This window comes from Xyrauchen texanus, chromosome 11 (genome assembly GCF_025860055.1).
Source record: "Xyrauchen texanus isolate HMW12.3.18 chromosome 11, RBS_HiC_50CHRs, whole genome shotgun sequence".
Classification (NCBI taxonomy): Eukaryota; Metazoa; Chordata; class Actinopteri; order Cypriniformes; family Catostomidae; genus Xyrauchen; species Xyrauchen texanus.
In genome coordinates this window covers 45,638,846-45,657,945 of record NC_068286.1, presented here as the reverse complement: position 1 = coordinate 45,657,945, position 19,100 = coordinate 45,638,846, and the positions used below count along the sequence as shown (strand labels likewise).

At 39.4% G+C, this 19,100-nt stretch overlaps 1 protein-coding gene and 1 non-coding gene across 2 annotated transcripts in view; one reads left to right on the top strand and one right to left on the bottom strand.

Moving 5' to 3' along the window:
* Positions 1-2,067: 2,067 nt before the first annotated feature.
* On the bottom strand, positions 2,068-2,174 carry LOC127652239 (U6 spliceosomal RNA). Its single transcript, XR_007971689.1, has one exon. It is a non-coding gene; the product is annotated as a U6 spliceosomal RNA (small nuclear RNA).
* An 8,162-nt stretch (positions 2,175-10,336) lies between these two features.
* Positions 10,337-19,100, top strand: part of LOC127652066 (sister chromatid cohesion protein PDS5 homolog A-like) — a 40,637-nt gene continuing 31,873 nt past the window's right edge. Inside the window, exons 1-2 of the mRNA XM_052138120.1 lie at positions 10,337-10,478; positions 11,152-11,300. Of these exons, the coding sequence (XP_051994080.1) occupies positions 11,184-11,300 (117 nt within the window). The 5' untranslated portion in view covers positions 10,337-10,478; positions 11,152-11,183. The remainder of the gene's footprint in view (positions 10,479-11,151; positions 11,301-19,100) is intronic.

Sequence of the window (19,100 nt, the reverse complement as noted above, 5' to 3'; positions counted from 1 at the left end):
GCCTCTGTGACATTCAGAATGGAAGATATCCCTCTATGGATTTTGGTTGTTAAGGTGCTTCGACAATGGTTGCTAGGGAGGGGCTAGGAAGTGTTGAAGTGATGCATGATTGGCTGTTTGCTGTCCCGAGTCAAACGAGACCACCCTTGTGTTTCTATGACAGTTCTATCCGGAGATATCCCTTTGATCTTTTTCAATAGAAGTCTATGGGACTTGTTGCTAAGGTGCTCTTAATGGTTGCTAGGGCGTGGCTTGATAGCTTCACAATGATCCAGAGAGACTGATTGGTCGTCTGAGTAAAATGAGCCCACCCCATCGTCTCTATGACACTGTGATCCAGAGCTATGTTCAATACAAATCCCTATGCCTTTTCATTTCATGGAGCGTCCTACACCATTATAAGTCAATTGGGGCATTTTGGGCAGCTCCTGCCCCCAGGGTGCAACTTTTACCCCATATTGAGGTATGCTCTTACAGAGCCTGCCAGCCTCTTCAAATGTGGCAAATCACACGTTTCTGCGAAATCCTCGCTCGGAGCTGTGACGCGTCAAAGTTTGTCACAATGTTAAGTCTATGGGATTTTTCGGCCGCTTTTTTGCCCCTGGGGCAAATACCGTACCCCCGATCGCTTATAAAAGTCATAGCACACGTGTCCTCAATAGGCCGTTCGATTTGATACCTCATTCGTGGGTCTACGCCAAACGGTGCGGGACGAGTTAGGTGCCGAAGTTTTGTACGGAGATAGAATAATAAAAAGTATAAAAATAAAAATAAGTATGTGAGATTACAATAGTGATGCTTTGCAAGCACCACTAAATAGAATATTACGAATGTACTGACATAACATTGTCTTCCCAGAGTACTTTTACAATGTACTGACATGGAATTCGTCGATGTATTGTTACGTCTTGCCGTCAATCGCTGGTTTTTATATTTAAAGAAACGTTAACGTATGTTAGTTAATTAACGTCAACGTCAGGCGTCCTGTTTACACATTTAAACCATATTTACACTTTGAATTTCTAACGTCAACGTCAGGCGTCCTGTTTACACATTTAAACCATATTTACACTTTGAATTTCTACTCCAAACGTACATCAAAAATATGTTTGTAAGTGTTGTATATTCAACAATGAGCCAGTGTGGCGCTGATGGGCCAATCAACGGTTAGTATACTCAAGCGTTTGTCACTCATAGCAACAAATCAAACGGAGAGAGCTGACTGACTGAGTGAGTGAGTAAAACAAAAATAAATAGAATATTACGAATGTACTGACATAACATTGTCTTCCCAGAGTACTTTTACAATGTACTGACATGGAATTCGTCGATGTATTGTTACGTCTTGCCGTCAATCGCTGGTTTTTATATTTAAAGAAACGTTAACGTATGTTAGTTAATTAACGTCAACGTCAGGCGTCCTGTTTACACATTTAAACCATATTTACACTTTGAATTTCTAACGTCAACGACAGGCGTCCTGTTTACACATTTAAACCATATTTACACTTTGAATTTCTACTCCAAACGTACATCAAAAATATGTTTGTAAGTGTTGTATATTCAACAATGAGCCAGTGTGGCGCTGATGAGCGCAGTCACCCTCACGTGCAGAGGGAGAGCTGACTGACTGAGTGAGTGAGTAAAACAAAAATAAATAGAATATTACGAATGTACTGACATAACATTGTCTTCCCAGAGTACTTTTACAATGTACTGACATGGAATTCGTCGATGTATTGTTACGTCTTGCCGTCAATCGCTGGTTTTTATATTTAAAGAAACGTTAACGTATGTTAGTTAATTAACGTCAACGTCAGGCGTCCTGTTTACACATTTAAACCATATTTACACTTTGAATTTCGACAAACGTACATCAAAAATATGTTTGTAAGTGTTGTATATTCAACAATGAGCCAGTGTGGCGCTGATGAGCGCAGTCACCCTCACGTGCAGAGGCTGCGCTCTAGCGGCGGTTTTGCTCGCATTAATACATGGGATCTGTGGAATTTTGCACTTAATACATACAGTAGATAAAACAAATACAGTAAATTAATAAATCCTAATCAAAATATGGAGCGCTTCACGAATTTGCGTGTCATCCTTGCGCAGGGGCCATGCTAATCTTCTCTGTATCGTTCCAATTTTAGTATATGTGCTGCCGAAGCAAGCACAAACTTACTGGTTTGATGGCATCTATTAATACCATGGACCTCCAAGTATCTGCCTGAGAGGTGGTAAGTGGACAAATCACTAACTTATCTAGTACTATATCATAGTAACAAAAACGCACACATAAACCTGTAGACCTTAAAAACCAGTAACAAGAAATAAATAAAATAAACACAGTTTTGTGTAGGTTTACTGTAGTATTCCTCTGGGCTACAGATCATATACAAAAGAGCCTGCTCTCTCTAGACTGTGATTGGACCTCTGAATGTGACGTTGTGGAGCTCTTTGTTACGTGTCTCGTACCATCCCCCACAATGCCTCACCCTGTGGCAAAGACCGGTCTCTTGATTTACAGAAGAGCACAGAGGGCTGTGGCGCCAGGAAGTTCTCGTTTCAGAACAACCGAGGTAGTGAAAACACGGTCGAGTCTCAGGAAGTCATAGGGGTGTTTTATATGTCTATGGCTTGACTTCAAGATCAGTCCTGCCTTCTTAAACACTTAAACACAATGTGCACTTTAACATTCTCATTCATAATGTAGTTTGAAAAGGTTTCCAAAAAGTCTTTAAATAGCCACACTTGAATCAGTGTTGTCTACTTTCTAGTCTTTACGTTTTTAGGGGTTTTTATGTAGAGATAAATGGCCCTAAGTGTAACTAGAAAAAGTTTGTCGAGACAAACTTTAAGTTGGCTTGTGAAAGTTTGGACCAGAAAGTTTGAAGAGGTTTAAAGTAGTTTGAAGTTTAAATTAGTTTAAAGTAGTTTATAGTTTAAAGTAGTTTATAGTTTAAAGTAGTTTATAGTTTAACTTAGTTGCTAGATAGATAGATAGACACTCAGATAGATAGATAGAGAGATAGATAGATAGATATTTACCCTCAGATAGATAGATAGATATAGATAGATAGATATTTACCCTCAGATAGATAGATAGATAGAGAGAGAGAGATAGATATTTACCCTCAGATAGATAGATAGATAGATAGACAGACAGATAGATGCTAGCACATTTTTAGCATTTTTTTAGCACTTCGCTAGGCGATGTTAGCATGATGCCAACACGTTTTTAGCATGTTTTAGCACTTCGCTAGGCGATGCTAGCATGTGTTAGCATGATGCTAGCACGTTTTTAGCATTTTTTAGCACTTCGCTAGGCGATGCTAGCATGTGTTAAGCATGATGCTAAGACGCTTTTAGCATGTTTTAAGACTTCGCTAGGCGATGCTAAGCATGTGTTAGCATGATGCTAAGACGCTTTTAAGCATTTTTTAGCACTTCAGCTAGGCGATGCTAAGCATGTGTTACCATGATGATAAAGACGCTTTAAGCAAGTTTTAGCGACTCGCTAGGTGATGCTAAGCATGTGTTAACATGATGCTAAGACGCTTTTAGCATGTTTTAAGCACTCGCTAGGCGTATGCTAAGACGCTTTTAGCATTTATTAGCACTTCGCTAGGTGATGCTAGCATGTTTTTAGCATGTTTTAACACTTCGCTGGGCGATGCTAGCATGTGTTAGCATGATGCTAACACGTTTTTAGCATGTTTTAACACTTCGCTAGGCAATGCTAGCATGTGTTAGCATGATGCTAGCACGTTTTTAGCATGTTTTAGCGTGTAGCTATGAACATTTTAGGTCATTACTTTTTGGCTGCTTGATAAAATAAATCCTCTGAGGGATAGGCGGTGGGCCGGACCTCGAAATTATGAATTTAATACTTACCTCACAGCTGTGTAAGTCTTTTTTTGCTGAGGTCATGTAATAAAATCGTATAAGTACTACAGACATTGTTTCCAACTTTGTTGTTTGCACATTTGACTATAAAATGTCCTACAAACTCTTACTTTTTTAAACCAGCAAATAAGCAGGAGTACTAATCATAACGTTAGAAAACCTCCCGCTTCCTTGACAACCAATGTAAATAATGAACACAGATGACCAGGAAGCTGCGTTCTTGAAATTACAATTTTGCTGTAAATCATTAAAAATGTAAATTTAGTTCTGTAGTTCAGTAATACTGAGGTAAAAATGAGGTGTTTTATCCATTTAGCCTCAAATGTAAAAAGCCCTGTAACCCCCCTTTCCCAGACAAGTTGGGCAAAGATTGTTCAATGTACAAATTTATGGGTGAACCTGCAAACCACAGAGAGTACAGTAGCTGAAAAAGCCGTATTGGCATTTAACTTAAATTCAAGACGTCCAAGATGTGCCGGCTAATGTTGGATTTCACAGAGAATGCTACATGCTCTTCACCAACAAAGAACACATAAGAAGAGCACGTAAGAAGATAGAAAATGCAGCTAACAACAGTGAAGGTTTGTATCAAATGTATAATTTTTATATAAAAGGTTTCATTTATATACGCTTAACCCCTTACTAGTCAGCCCCAATTTTGGCAAGTGATGCATTCATGACATCCCCAAAATAAAAAGGTTGCTGCTCAGAAGTCATTCTGAATATACACATAACCAACATATATTTAGAAAGCCAACCCTTGAGAGTTTACATTTCAAGACTCAAAATTAACCAGACTGTTATTAATATTGAGATATATAAGCTCAAACATAGAAACAAAAACAACAAATATTAAGAATATATTTATAAAATGTATAAAAATATTATGTGAATTTAGGATTGCAACTTATAACCACAACTAAAACATGGGGATTTTTTTAAAGACAATCATCCCACGACATCCTATTCAATATTCTATAATAAAATCAACTAATCGAATATTCGAAAATCGTGACTCATCCCTAATTAATATAGTATTTCAGTGCAAGTGGATGACATGACAAGTAGCAAAAGGCAGTGAAATATGTGTGTAAGTGGGGTCAAATGTTCATAGCAAATTTAAAAATAAAAAAATAAACCAATGTAGCAGCATCATAGTGTAAACTACCAGTGTATTTGTGCAAGAGTCAATCAGCTGCCCTTAGGTTATTGGAGGGTGGGGGTGGAAGGAAGAGGCTCTCTATGATTACCCTAAAGAAAGTTAAGAGGATGGATTTGTGGGAGATGAGCCTTCCTCAACTGTGGGAGGAAGTGCAGAGGTTTTTGGACTTTCTTGGCCAGGTTCTGTTTGTTGGTGGTGTCGATAGATCAAGATGGGTCATCTGTGATGTGGATACTAAGCAACTCCGTGATCTTGACCTGCTCCATTCATGGTGCTGTTGATGTGATGATGATTGTCAACGATCACCTCTGTAGTCATTTGGGTGTGGAGAGATATGATGTTGTCCTGTCCGTGTCTGTGTGTTAGATAAACAACTGAATTATATTCAGATAAATAAACACAGAAAGCACACATTACTAGATAATTTTAAATCACATTTTTCATCTTGACATTTGTATTAAGATGCTAACCATCTTAAACGAGCTTGACAAGACTACTGCGGTTCTAACCACAAATAATTTTGTTAAATAGCTCAAAAACAGCCATCTTTAAATAAATACCCCCGCCGGTACAGCATGGATGGAGGATGGAGGGAGAATACCTGGTAGTGCACTGGATGACACTGCCCCCAGCACCACAGAGTGTCTTAGAGCTGGTGCACTGCCAATGCAAAACCCTTAAATGTGTGGGAGGGAACTGCACTTGCAAAAAGCATAAGCTACCATGCACAGAATTGTGTCATTGTATAAACTGTGACAATCAACCATAAATGGCTTATATAACTCCATGACTACCACTATAAAGTTGATTTGAAATCATTTATTTGTTTTGCTTTGCACTCTTTTTAGCTGATAATTAGTCTAGCTTACTTGTAGCCTAGGTAGCTTGCTATAAACCAATCCAACCTTGACATACCTGTCAAATTATTTCCTACTGTCTTCCCGTTTAAATATTTACCCGTAATTATCCCGTATTTGAATACTCTTTGCTTAATTCATTGTGTATGTACCGAATGATTTGGATTAGCCTAAGCAACATACCGTTAGACCTAGCTTTACTGCTCCACTACCAACATTCTTTCGTGGCTACTGTTCTCATCAACGACAACGCATATATTCACGACGAAGTATAGCTTGCAGTCTTAAATACAACTTATATGAAAAGCATTAAGATATAGGGGTGTATAATCATTGTAAAACAGATCTTACCTTGACGTTGTCTTGCCGAGACACACCGGTCTCTCCAGGTTGGGTTGTAGACTAATTTGGCTTCAGACTGACGCGAGTCACGCGACGCCGGTTCAACGAATAACGTGATTGGCCAAATCAATTCAACAAGGTAACAACACAAGCGTTGATTGGATCTCACTCCGCCAACGCTTGTGATCAGCTAGCTAAATTAAATCTATTTTTATACTTTAATGTGCAACAATTGGCGTTGGAAACAATCGGTAATCTTTTTGTGAATTATTCATACAGACAAATAAAAAAAATGAACCAGACAGCTGCTGGGTAACTATCAAATCAAAAACTAAACGAGATAGACGGACTCGGCCCACCGCCTAGGAGAGAGAGAGGGAGAGATGCAGGGCTGACAGGCCCTTTTTGTCTGTGTGTGTGAAAATGTCAGTTGGGATTTAAATTTCTGAACATTCCGCAATGTTAAGTCAATGGGAGTTTTTTCCGAGTTTGATCGTCATTTTTAGGAAAACCGTAAGTCCGATCAGTTAGAAAAGATATAGCAACTCGAGTCAGAACAGTTTGAGTGTCTGAGCCGAGTTTGGAGTATGTGGAGAACAACCGAGGTAGTGAAAACACGGTCGAGTCTCAGGAAGTCATAGGGGTGTTTTATATGTCTATGGCTTGACTTCAAGATCAGTCCTGCCTTCTTAAAACACTTAAACACAATGTGCACTTTAACATTCTCATTCATAATGTAGTTTGAAAAGGTTTCCAAAAGTCTTTAAATAGCCACACTTGAATCAGTGTTGTCTACTTTCTAGTCTTTACGCTTTTAGGGTTTTTATGTAGAGATAAATGGCCCCAAGTGTAATTATAAGGATTTTCTCCTGCATACACACAGTATAAAAGAGCTAGTGGTAAGGTAGTAGAAGCCTATATGACCTATTTGTTCATGTAAGATTCCTCAGTTTCTAGATCAAAAGCTAGAAAAAACACTGAAGAGAAAGAACAGGGTTGATACTTTTAAGAGAAAGCGGTGGGACTATGAAGCTCTAATTGATGAACAATTGAGGCAGTGAAAACTGTATTTTTTTAATCTACTGTGTATATTAAGTGAAAAATGCCACAGATCCCATGTATTTATGCGTGCAATACGCAAGGCCGCCACTAGAGTGCAGCCTCTGCACGTAATTGATATATCAGTCCCACCTAGGGATGGGAATCATAAGGAATAACAATTCCGGTTCCTTAATGGTTCCAGCAGGGGCCCCAAGCCTTTATGGGGACCCAAGCAGAATTTGATTTGGGGGCCCCTCTGTGCCGTCAATATGATTGAATATTGTCAATGCTTGATTATTAGAACACTGTAATTGTAACACACCCCTTATCAATTGTATTAGTTGTAGCTGTGTTGCTTACAACATACCAATGTCTGCCTGGCATGATTTTACCCTTCTATGGTTTTAATTGTAACAGTAGCACACCTATATTTACCCAATCTTGTTATCCCTCTGTTACCAGTTTTGTGGACTTCCTAGAGAACAATTTGCAGCAGAAGCTGTTTTGAATAAGTGAGCCAGCTCCACTTACATTTTTTCCCCATTAATTACTTTTCTGTAGGTGTAGTGGAAGCTTCGGCCATCAGGTTTTTCAGGGAATGGGATGTTTTCCTTTATAGGCAGTGGCCCTCTGCTTACCAGATCAGTCCTTTCTGAGTCGGACCGGATAGATGACCACTCAGCTGGGTCAACTGGAGGAGCTGCTGATCCATGGTGTAGGCTGGAAGTTGCAAAGGGGCCGCTGAGGTTGAAACAGATATGGAAGGAAAAGCAGGATCAGTGGATGCCGGTGCTGGGAAGTGCTCCTTGTCTGCAGAGGATGGACCTGATGAAAGATGAAAATAATAATAATAACAGCTAGCCTTATTAGAAGTTAATGCAACTGTCTGTCAGAAACTAAATAAAAGGTTTCACAAAAGGCATGGTTTATCCATATAAATATATTGATCTGGGATTGTTAAAAAATCATCATCAGCTGTAGCACTGGCACTTGGGGCAGGTGGCATCGGTTGTGCCTCACCTCCAAAACATTTCAACAGTGCTCCTAGGGAAGTTTCATAAGAGAACATATTTGACCGAACAGAATGTTATTTTCTCAACACGAATGATTATACACAGCAGCAAGCCGTCTGTACACCTAAAACAACTCTTAATCTATAACAAGCTAACTGAGGCATAATGATATTGGAATATAATAGCAAAGACCCCAAAATGGTAGACTCATGTAAATAATGTTAAGTTGTTATCAGTACCAAGTTTATGAAACGGAAGCATATTTTTATTACAAAAAAATACATACCTAGAAAAGTTATTTTTACACTGAAGACAAAGACATATGTTGTACTATAATATATTAAGATGTCAAGGCTATTTACGGATGTTTAATCAAACTTTCCTAAAAAAGAAGATATGCTACATAGGCTATGTTAACGAACTAGCCAGCTAATGTTAGCTCGTAACATATAGCTACTTAACATAACTTTATCGTGCCGTTTATACTCTTACTCTGTTTTCTTCTTTTTCCATTTCTCTGCACCAGAGGATATGTCCTTTTTTGTGACATTGCTGTTTTGCTGTCTGAATGTGTTTGCATCCTGCAGCCCGTTAACATAATATTGCGTTTTTGTATAATTACCATTGTCCATTGACAGTATGATCAATGATCAAACAATGATCAAACTGTCATTTCATGTGCTCTTGGGGGCCCCCTGGTGGCCACGTGGGCCCTAAGCAGCCGCTTATTGGCTTAGTTCGCTAATGCCTTGGGCCAGCTCTGACTGTACATATAAATGCACTTCCAGACTTGTTCATTGTACTCTTTTTATTATCTGAAAATGTAAATGAGACATGCTGTAATTTAGAGTCACCCACAGTGCCCTCCTTTAGCTGGTGGTCAATGATTCAATGAAAATAATTATTTCTAATGCTCCGCCTTCTCGCATCTGGACACACCAGACCTGATTGCTGTCAGCCCTGATCAATCAAATCAACACTAAATAGACATTTATTTCCAGCCAGGTCTCCTAAGCAACCAAATTGGCCTGGTTGCTAGGGAGGGTAGAGTCACATGGGGTAACCTCCTCGTGGTCACGTTTAGGGGTTCTTGCTCTCGATGGGGCGTGTGGTAAGTTGTGCATGGATCGCAGAGAGTAGCATGAGTCTCCACATGCTGTGAGTCTCCGCAGTGTCATGCACAATGAGCCACGTGATAAAATGTGCGGATTGACAGTCTCAGAAGTGGATTGAGGCGAGTAACCGCGCCACCACGAGGCCCTACTAAGTAGTGGGAATTGGGCATAACAAATTGGGAGAAAAGGGGATAAACATTTTTTTTTTTTTACATTTGAACAGCAAAAATAAATATAACAATACTAATATATATATATAAGCAGTGAAAAAGTAATTAATTACTAACTACTAATTACATCTTCTATAGTGTAATTAGATTATTGTACTAATTAATCTTTTACATATTACTATTTCTTATTCCTTATTATTACGTTCTAAAAGCAAGATCAACCTCGACCAGATGAAACATACAAGGGTAGACATAAAACTGTTCTTTTAATTCTTTCAAATAAATCCTATAAAATCAAATAAATTATTTATGTACTGGCCAAAATATTTTAAGGGGGCAGCGTTAAATTAGAAGGCATACAATTTAACATTAGGTGTTAAATTTAGCTTTTAAATTCACTATTGTTTGATATAGTCTTTGCAGTATTTAACGCAATTACATCAGAAGTAACTGTAGTTACAGTGCTGAAAAATTAAGAGTAATCCCATACTTCACTTTTTCAGTGAAATGTAATTTAATTACAGTCATTAATAACTTATTAATGCATTACACCCATTACAACAGTGTATATAAGTAACAAATAATTGATAAAATAAGGAAAACAGATAAATATATTCTTTTGATGTTCTTTTGAGTGGATGCGCATCTTCTCTGTCATACACGGTACACTACATACAGATAGACATTGGCGCTTCTTCTCTAGCATGTACGGTAATGTTTCTCCCTCCATCGGTGTGCTGCAATACCAGCTTTCAGCCACTGGGGGCGCCGTGCCGTGTATGAAAGAGACGGAGCTTTGTGCCCGAAACTAAAAAAAACAACATCTAAACCAGAACCTGACTCATGAATTAAAAGAACGACTTATCCGTGAGGTAATGATTGGGGTTTTGTTTTTAGGTGGTTGTGAGGCGGCTGGGGACGTTTGGAGGAGTTTAGTTCACACAGTTTTTGTGGGATGGTCAAGTTAAGTGCCTCGCTGAGTGAACTTATACAGGGAAAACAAGTAAACAATTCCGATTTCCTGCCGTGTAAAGTTGGGATGACGGCCGCTGTGGAGTAGTATGACTGAGAGGTCTGGAAGAAATGCGTTTTTGGTCACGGGAAGCGGCGGGGTTTAATTTCATTAGGTAAACGTGAGTGTTGCCTGGATGTTTGTTGAATAGTTTGAGGCCTGGAGCTGAGGGCTAGGCCATTAGCCGCCAAAAGATCTCTTTCATTGTTTGGGGTGCTTAAAAATTGTTTTATACCGTTCAAATTGTTGACTTGCATCTAAATGTTCATATCACGTAGAAACCTTTGTTACTAGAGACTGAAATTGCTGCGTAGCAGTGCGGGTCTCGTTAGCTCCCAGGCTAGCACTGTTGTTAGCTTCATGTTTTTATTCTGGAAATGTGTCTTCTTTAATGTTTTCATGTCATTATACTATTTTAGGGGGGCTAGCTAGTAGCTACACGTCCAGAAAGCAGGAGGCTGAAGTGCAGGAGATGTTTTTGAGTGTGTTTTCAGAGGTGTGGTAGGGCTGAACTTCAGTGTTGTTGCCCATAGAGGCCAGTAGAGGACTGTCTGTCCGGAGAAGGATGATGGAGTTCCCGCAGCAGCATCAGCAACAGAGACCTACGGCGATCATCTACCCACTGGGTGTCAAAGAGATCACTGATAAAATCAGCAACGATGAAGTCGTCAAACGGTTAAAGGTAAGAGCCAAAGTAATGACAAGTGTGATCACATGACTGGCACAATTGATAGGTGGGTCATTCTATAATTAGGGGTAATGTAAAATGTAAACGTTTCCCCAAAACACTAATATGAAATTATAAGGCTCCCTTAAAATGCAATATATTGAATAACTGTCACCGGCCTCATCCGCGACGGTGCTGAGTCTGCATACAGATGGTAGGTTGAACATCGGTCAAGACAACCTGGAGCTGAACATGCTCAGAACAGTGGAGATGATACTGGACTTCAGGAGAAATACCCCCTCACCATCCTGAACGGTACTTTGGCAGCAGTGGAGTCATTCAGGTTCCTGGGTAGGGTTGCACCAGATGTGCGTAATGTCTCACTAAAGTTGAGATGTAAAAATCACACTAAGGGCTAAGTAACTGCTAGTTAGTTTGTAACTACACTGTCTGCCAAACGTTTGGAATAATGTACAGATTTTGCTGTTTAGGAAGGATATTGGAAGTGAATATTGTCAAAGTATAGTCAGGACATTACTGATGTAAAAAAACCAGCACCGTCACTATTTGAAAAGGTCATTTTTGATCAAATCTATGCAGGCCCCATTTCCAGCAGCCATCGCTCCAATATCCTATCCTTGAGTAATCATGATAAATTGCTAAAATTAGCTTACATTACATAACTAACATAATCTTAACATTGTCTTTGAGTTGCCACAGTATGCAATAAACTGGCATGTCTTAAGGTCAATATTAGGCAAATAATGGCAAAAAATAAACTGCTTTCTCTAGAAACTCATCAGTCAATTATTGTTTTGAGGAATGAAGGCTATAAAAGGCTTGAAATTGCTAAAAAACTGACGATTTCATACAAAGGTGTACACTACAGTCGTCAAAGACAAAGAACAACTGGCTCGAACAACTAGCAAAAGAGATGTGGAAGACCTGATGTACAACTAAACAAGAGGATAAGTACATCAGAGTCTCTAGTTTGAGAAATAGACGCCTCACATGTCCTCCGCTGACAGCTTCATTGAATTCTACCCGCTCAACACCAGTTTCATGTACAACAGTATACAGAAGACTCAGGGGTGCAAAGTGGGCTAAAAAATACAGACATTGGACAACATTAATTTGAAAAGTGTTATTGATCTTAAACCCATTGAGCTTTTGTGGGATCAGCTAGACTGTAAGGTGCATGGGAAGTGCGTGACAAGACAGTCACATCTATAGCAAGTGCTACAGGAAGCGTACTATGCGTATTATATCATGGTGTGAAAGGTCACCTGAGTATCTGGTCAAACTGGCAGCTAGAATGCCAAGTATCTGCAAAGCTGTCATTGCAGCACATGGAGTGTTTTTTCATGAGAACTCTTTGAAGTAGTTTAAAAAAAAAAAAGTCAAATTGTAATAGTAATTTTACAGTTATTAATGTCCTGACTATACATTGTGATCAGCTGAATGCCTTTTTGGCAAATAAAACTACCAATTTCTTTCTATAAGAGCAAAATCTGAACATTATTCCAAACTTTTGGCCATCAGTGTAAGTCAGTGCTTAATTTGGTTGCACCATCTTCTCTTAAGGCAAGACTTGGCTAGTAGGTGATAAGCTCTGCGAAAGTAATGCATAGTCGCATAATGACATTTACCTGTATTGATCCAATAAATAGCCTTCAAATTTGACACAGAAGTATGGGTTTTCGATGGGGGACCTCCAAACTGGATCATGCAACCTTAAAGCCCAGGGCCCTCCTGGGCAGTCAAGGGCCCCTGGTAGTCAAGGGCCCCTGGGCATTGGCCCAGTCGGTAATCCATCCCTGCTGAAGATATGCACAGACGAGGACTGTCCGAGAAAAATGTGTCGAGAAAATCCGGAGCGATCACCAACATGGACAACTAAAGAATAGTTTGGCCTTTAACATCACCTTTTTGCCACTTAAGCCATAGGATGTTACACACGGCAATGTGATAGGCCTTTGAAAACACCCTCCTTTGGCTAACATATTCCACCCAATAATAGGGATGTAACGCTATGAGATTTGAATCCTAATAACGGTCAGAAAAATACCACAGTATTAAGGCTCATTGCTAGCTAAATTTTGACACAAAAATGTTTTACCTACTGAAAGTTTAATTGTATGTGGTATTGTCAAACACAGTTACCTGCTTTGCCTGTGATCACTTGGGAGATTTTCACAAGCAGATTCGTGTTGAAATTGTTAAACGATTAAACAATTAAAACCGAGATATTACTTTGATTAAAATAAACAACACTTATATTTTTACATTTTATTGAGTTAATGCTTGTATTAAACATGAGGTGAAACTTGTGATATGGCTGATGAGATCAGCAGATTGTATATTTCTACAACTGGGGTAACAAAAATTAGCAGCACTTTTGGAAATCACGAAACCGCAGCAGTGTTATAAAATACAAAAATTTAAGTAGACATGTTACACTAACATCACTGGAAAACAGACCTATTAAACGCCTCTCCTGCCAATTTATCTGCCTGTGATGACACTAGTTCAGAAACTAATGCTAAAAATAATGACATATGTTAAAACAATTTTTTCTGGTTCCTACGCATTCTGGAAAACCTTGAATTTTGCTGTATGGTTTTCTAGTCATGGAAAATTAGAAGAATACCTACATGTCCTGGAAAAAGATTATTTGTCCTGGAAAATATTTTAGTATAATAAAATGGTTTGACAGTTTTGCTAGCAAGGTACAAAAACATGGTAACGTTCGGGACTCGGAATAGGAGTCAAATAAACAAATTCGTATTGTCCTGCGGCTGCACATTGTGAAAACGTTGACAACGGTTAAGGCCGCTTGGACCCTCTTGATTGATTATGGCAGCGTCCAATCGTGTGCTTGGCAATCACAGTCCAACCGAGGCAGATCACTTGATTGGCTACAGCTTCAGCCAATCACGTATTTGGCGCATGCACGGTGAGAAGCGGCATTCGTGAAACTTCTCGTTTGTAAACAAACTGAATGACCTGATACATGTACCGACCAACTGAATGAAAGGGGCATGTTGTTCGTTTACTTCAGCATCGGAGAGAAAAAGATGGAAGAGCTATTAATGCGTAAAATTGACTGTTTATAAACATTGAGGGGGACAAGTCTATGAAGTGACGTGTTAATGCAACCTTGGCTCCAACTTCACTAAAGAGTTTTTCACATGTTTTTCCCTCACATAAATGATGTCTTTAAGAGTACAAAGCTACAAGAAATATGTTAAAACTGTCCAAATTTATGTCTCCATATTTTATTTTAATTATTACCTTATCGTTTCGGAGTATCCAGAGACCCCAGTTATTGAACTACAGTAATTTAATTTACGAAAAATAAATAAATAAAAATGTATTATTGTGCACACCTCCCTCTTTCTTGTGTGGCAAGCTCATAAATTCGCCCCTCTGTGACGCTTTCTGCAACGCTTGTCGTGTGGAAGTGCAAAGCACTGCTTGATGCTGGCATTGATTGGAGCGTTGATGCCTCAACTCATGTGAAAATGAGTAAAGACGCTGGGGCCTGTGTAGCTTAGCAAGTATTGACGCTGACTATCACCCCTGGAGTTGCGAGTTCGAATCCTGGGCGTGCTGAGTGACTCCAGCCAGGTCTCTTAAGCAAACAAATTGGCCCCTTTGCTAGGGAATGTAGAGTCACGTGGGGTAACCTCCTCGTGGTCGCGATTAGTGGTTCTTGCTCTCAATGGGGTGCATGGTTGGGATGTAGGCTACACCTGGACACAGCAGGAGGACTGAAAAGTGTGAAGTGTAGTACTGTAGTATATAAATATATATTTTTTTAATGGTATCTGATATTTTCAGTTTTTATATCGTTGTTGTTGTAGTTAATTTTATGGGCATTATTAAATGTTTTAATATTACCATTTATTAAATTTATTAAACATATTAAGTGTATTTCACCCATAATTTTAGATAAAACTAAATTGAATGGACATTGAAAATGAAGTGGGGAAAAAACTCTGAAAATAATAACTCTGGTTCTAATGACTAATGCAGCTTTCGCAATCTTTGGCGTATGTTTGAGTGGAGGGGAAAAGCAACAAATATTTTAAATGTCATCAGGACTCAATAAGAATCGTGTTGAAGGACAGTTTTGTCTTCATAAACCTAAAGCATATGCATTAGTTCTGAAACCACTTTGAAATTTGTTCAGCAGTGATACTAATAATTTTTGGGGGATTTATGTTGACAAACTGTTTGTCTTAGTAGTGAAGGTTAAAAATAAGCTTAAAATATTGATTGAGTTTACAGTTCATGATTATAACCTTGCCGCAGACTTACACTGCTTTGGTGTGGAAAATAAAGGCTCGGGTGTATTTAGTTTTTTTCGTGTGCCGGATAGTCCTGCACATGGTTGAGCATGCAGTCTTTCAAAGCATACTCATTGACCACATGCGAATACAAAAGTGATTGTCGCATGCGTACTACAGTTGCTTCGTGATACTCCAATAGTATAGTCAATGGCAGGTGTATGCATAGACAAAGACTAGTTGCGTGTCGAGATATCTGGGCAGCACGCTGGCAGTGCCATGTCATAGAATGGCAGTTTATGGTGACCACCTCTTCAAACTTCAAAAGTACGTGAAAGTTTTATTAGTCACATACATAACCATACACAGTACCACATGTAGTAAAATTCTTGGTACGACTCCCCCCCCCCATTTACACAAAAAAAAATTCAGGACACGGATGGCCTGGGGTAAGAAGCTCCTTCTCATTCTCTCTGATTTGGCCATCAGGGAGCGGAAGCGTTTCCCTGACCACAACAAAGAGAAGAGTCCATTATTAGGATGGCTGAGGTATTTCATGATCTTCCTGGCTTTGGTCCAGCATCATTTGCTGTAGATGGACTGCAGGTCAGGGAGTTTGATGTGGGTGTTGCACTCAGCTGATCGCACCACTCTTTGTAGAGCCAGTCTATCTTGTGTTGTGCAGTTTCCAAACCAGGCTGTAATGTTTCCTGCCAGGATGCTCTCAATGCTGCAGGTGTAAAAGGTTTTTAGCACCATAGAGGGCAGTTTAAATTCCTTTAAGCGCCTAAGGTGGTAAAGATGCTGATGGCCTTCTTCACCATGGTTTTAATGTGGCAGGTCCATGACAGATCGTGTGAGATATGTACTGCAAGAAACTGCCCACTCTCTCCACTGTGTCCCCTTTGATCATAATGGGGTGGTAGTTCCTCGCCTGCTGTGTGCTGATCCACTATCAGCTCCTGTCTCTTGCTGACATTCAAAAGGAGATTGTTCTCCTGGCACAGGTCCTCCAGGCTTTTGATCTCCTGCAGATAGGCCCTCTAATCAAGTATAATTCAGAAGTCTAATAAATTATTCTGTGAGACTCATGATTGTTATGAAAGTATACGATAAGGTTTGATGAGATCAAGCCGAAATCTAATGTATAATTTGAACTGTTGCTCTCCTCTGCATGTTCATGAGACCGCACGAGAGCAAGTTGAACTGCCCCTGCTCACGAAATGGGGCGTTCAAGCAACTACTCGTTTGGTTAATCTAAAAACAGGTCCGTCACAGTGAACGAAACAACAGAACACAACACAGCTGCACACAAACCAGAGAACAGAAAGTACTAAACATATCTGAAGAGTTTGTAGTTGGAGATTAGTTGCATTTCTATTAGAGGTCAACCAATAGCGGGTTTTGCTGATACCGATAACAGAGGTGGGAAAACCGCTGGACGATAGTTAATAAAATTTGTAATATGACAGTTTTTTACTCCTTGTAAAATAGTGCTGATCTTTAAGTATTACGTTCCATGGGTCATGAAATGGAAAATCACATTTTCCTTTATTTAGACATATAAGCAGTAACTGTACTATAAAAACATACTGTAAATTATAGAACTCAAAACTCCCTCCACAGTCAAAAAGAGCATTTGTAGTTCCCACTCTTTTGAAATGTGTCATTTTCAAAACTGTGTTTGTGACATCACAAGACATAGCTCAGATGTATACACACACCCCACAACATGTTATTGCGCCCTTGGCCCCGCCCACTGGTGTGCCGTTTATATCGTAAACGAAGAGAGACCAGTTGTGACCAACTATTTCTGAACACGAAAGGGGAACCAACTGGACTAATTTTAAGTTTTATTATAATTTTTTATAAATTTTGTTGTTGCATATAACATGCATTATACAGTGTCTTTTACCATTGTCATGTTTATCGTGCCACTTTTGAAAGATGCGGTGTCAAGGTACAATTCAGTTTCTCTGCCTCTTGCTGTACTGAACACAAACTGCTCAACATGCTGTCCTTTTGCCCATCTGCGCAATTTTTAATCGTTGGTGAATGTTGGTGTTGCTGTAAAGATGCACTAGCTGGACATATTTGACCATTTGGATGTTTCCTGCGATCTGCGCCTCCGTGCAGCTGTGTGTGTTTGTCTATTCATCTTGCTATGGACTGTGTATGTGCGTGGACTGCTTTTGAGCCAGTCATAATACGATTTAAGCTTTGCAAAGGAACTGTTATTGAAGGATTGTGCACAGTATAAAATATTCAGATGCAATTTGTTGGATGTGTGTTATTCATAAATCCTGAAATTTAGCTTTAAACATTTGTGGAGCTGGTTCATTCTTTTCTGAGTTTAAAATATGACTGTGTATTCGAGGGGGTTAGCCAATCTACATCATAAAATTAGGATGCTGAGACAGAAGTTTTAGGCTTTTTCCAAACGGCATTTTTGCGCCCTTGAAGGGCACTTCAGGAAGGGTCATTCCAAACAAAAGTAAGAGTTTATTTTTTCACAAAGGGCCTTTTTACAAGATTTTAGTGTTGGGGATATTCAAACTGTAATGCCAAGCTATCTTTAGAGAGCTTACATCAAGATCTTTGTAGTGAGTAGGGCATAGGGATGATCACTTACGATTGAAATTCGCCCTTAGTCAGAATGGAGAAAACTTTGGGAAACCTTATAGTTAAAAAAAACTATAAAACTAAAACTGTTCCTGTGTGCGTGAATTCACGCAATGTAATTTGCCCACGCTTGGTCTTCTGAAACTAGGGAATGACTGAGCAAAAGCAAACACGCATGTTGTTGAGCATGTTACCGTGGAAACGTAGCATGTGTGGAGGCTTCACACTATTCTCCGTGGCATCCACGCACAACTAGCCACGTGCCCCACCGAGAGCGAGAACCACATTATATCTACCACGAGGAGGTTACCCCATGTGACTCTACCCACCCTAGCAACCGGGCCAGTTGGTTGCTTAGGAGACCTTCTGGAGTCACTCAGCATGCCCTGGATTCAAACTCGCTACTCCAGGTGTGGTAGTCAACGTCTTTACTCGCTGAGCTACCCAGGCCCCATTTGTCTTAATTCGAGTAATATTCAGTTGATCTTTAAATTGACGTTGTTTCCTTAATCCACAAGAGGGTGCTTTAAATACATAAACCATACAGCACTGTGACATTATTGTAAAGAACATTCCTGGCTGTTAAAAAAAAATCTTTCTACTAATGTGCATAAACTAAAATAAAGTTTTAGTCGGTCCATATTTTCAAACGTTAAGTCAAAAGAAAAATGAGGGGGTAAATGCTTCAATATACAGAATGGAACGAAAGTTGAACTCTCCTGACAAAGCATTTAAAAAAAACGAATTGCTTAATCTGAGAAATGCGTAAGAGAGCAAGACGCAATGGCCAAGTACCTCCGCCAACTGTAAGGAGCTGTTCACACCAAACACTTTTGCAACCATCCATTTGTTTATCTTTGTAAACACGCACTAGACAAACATATTTGTTTTGCTTTGTTTT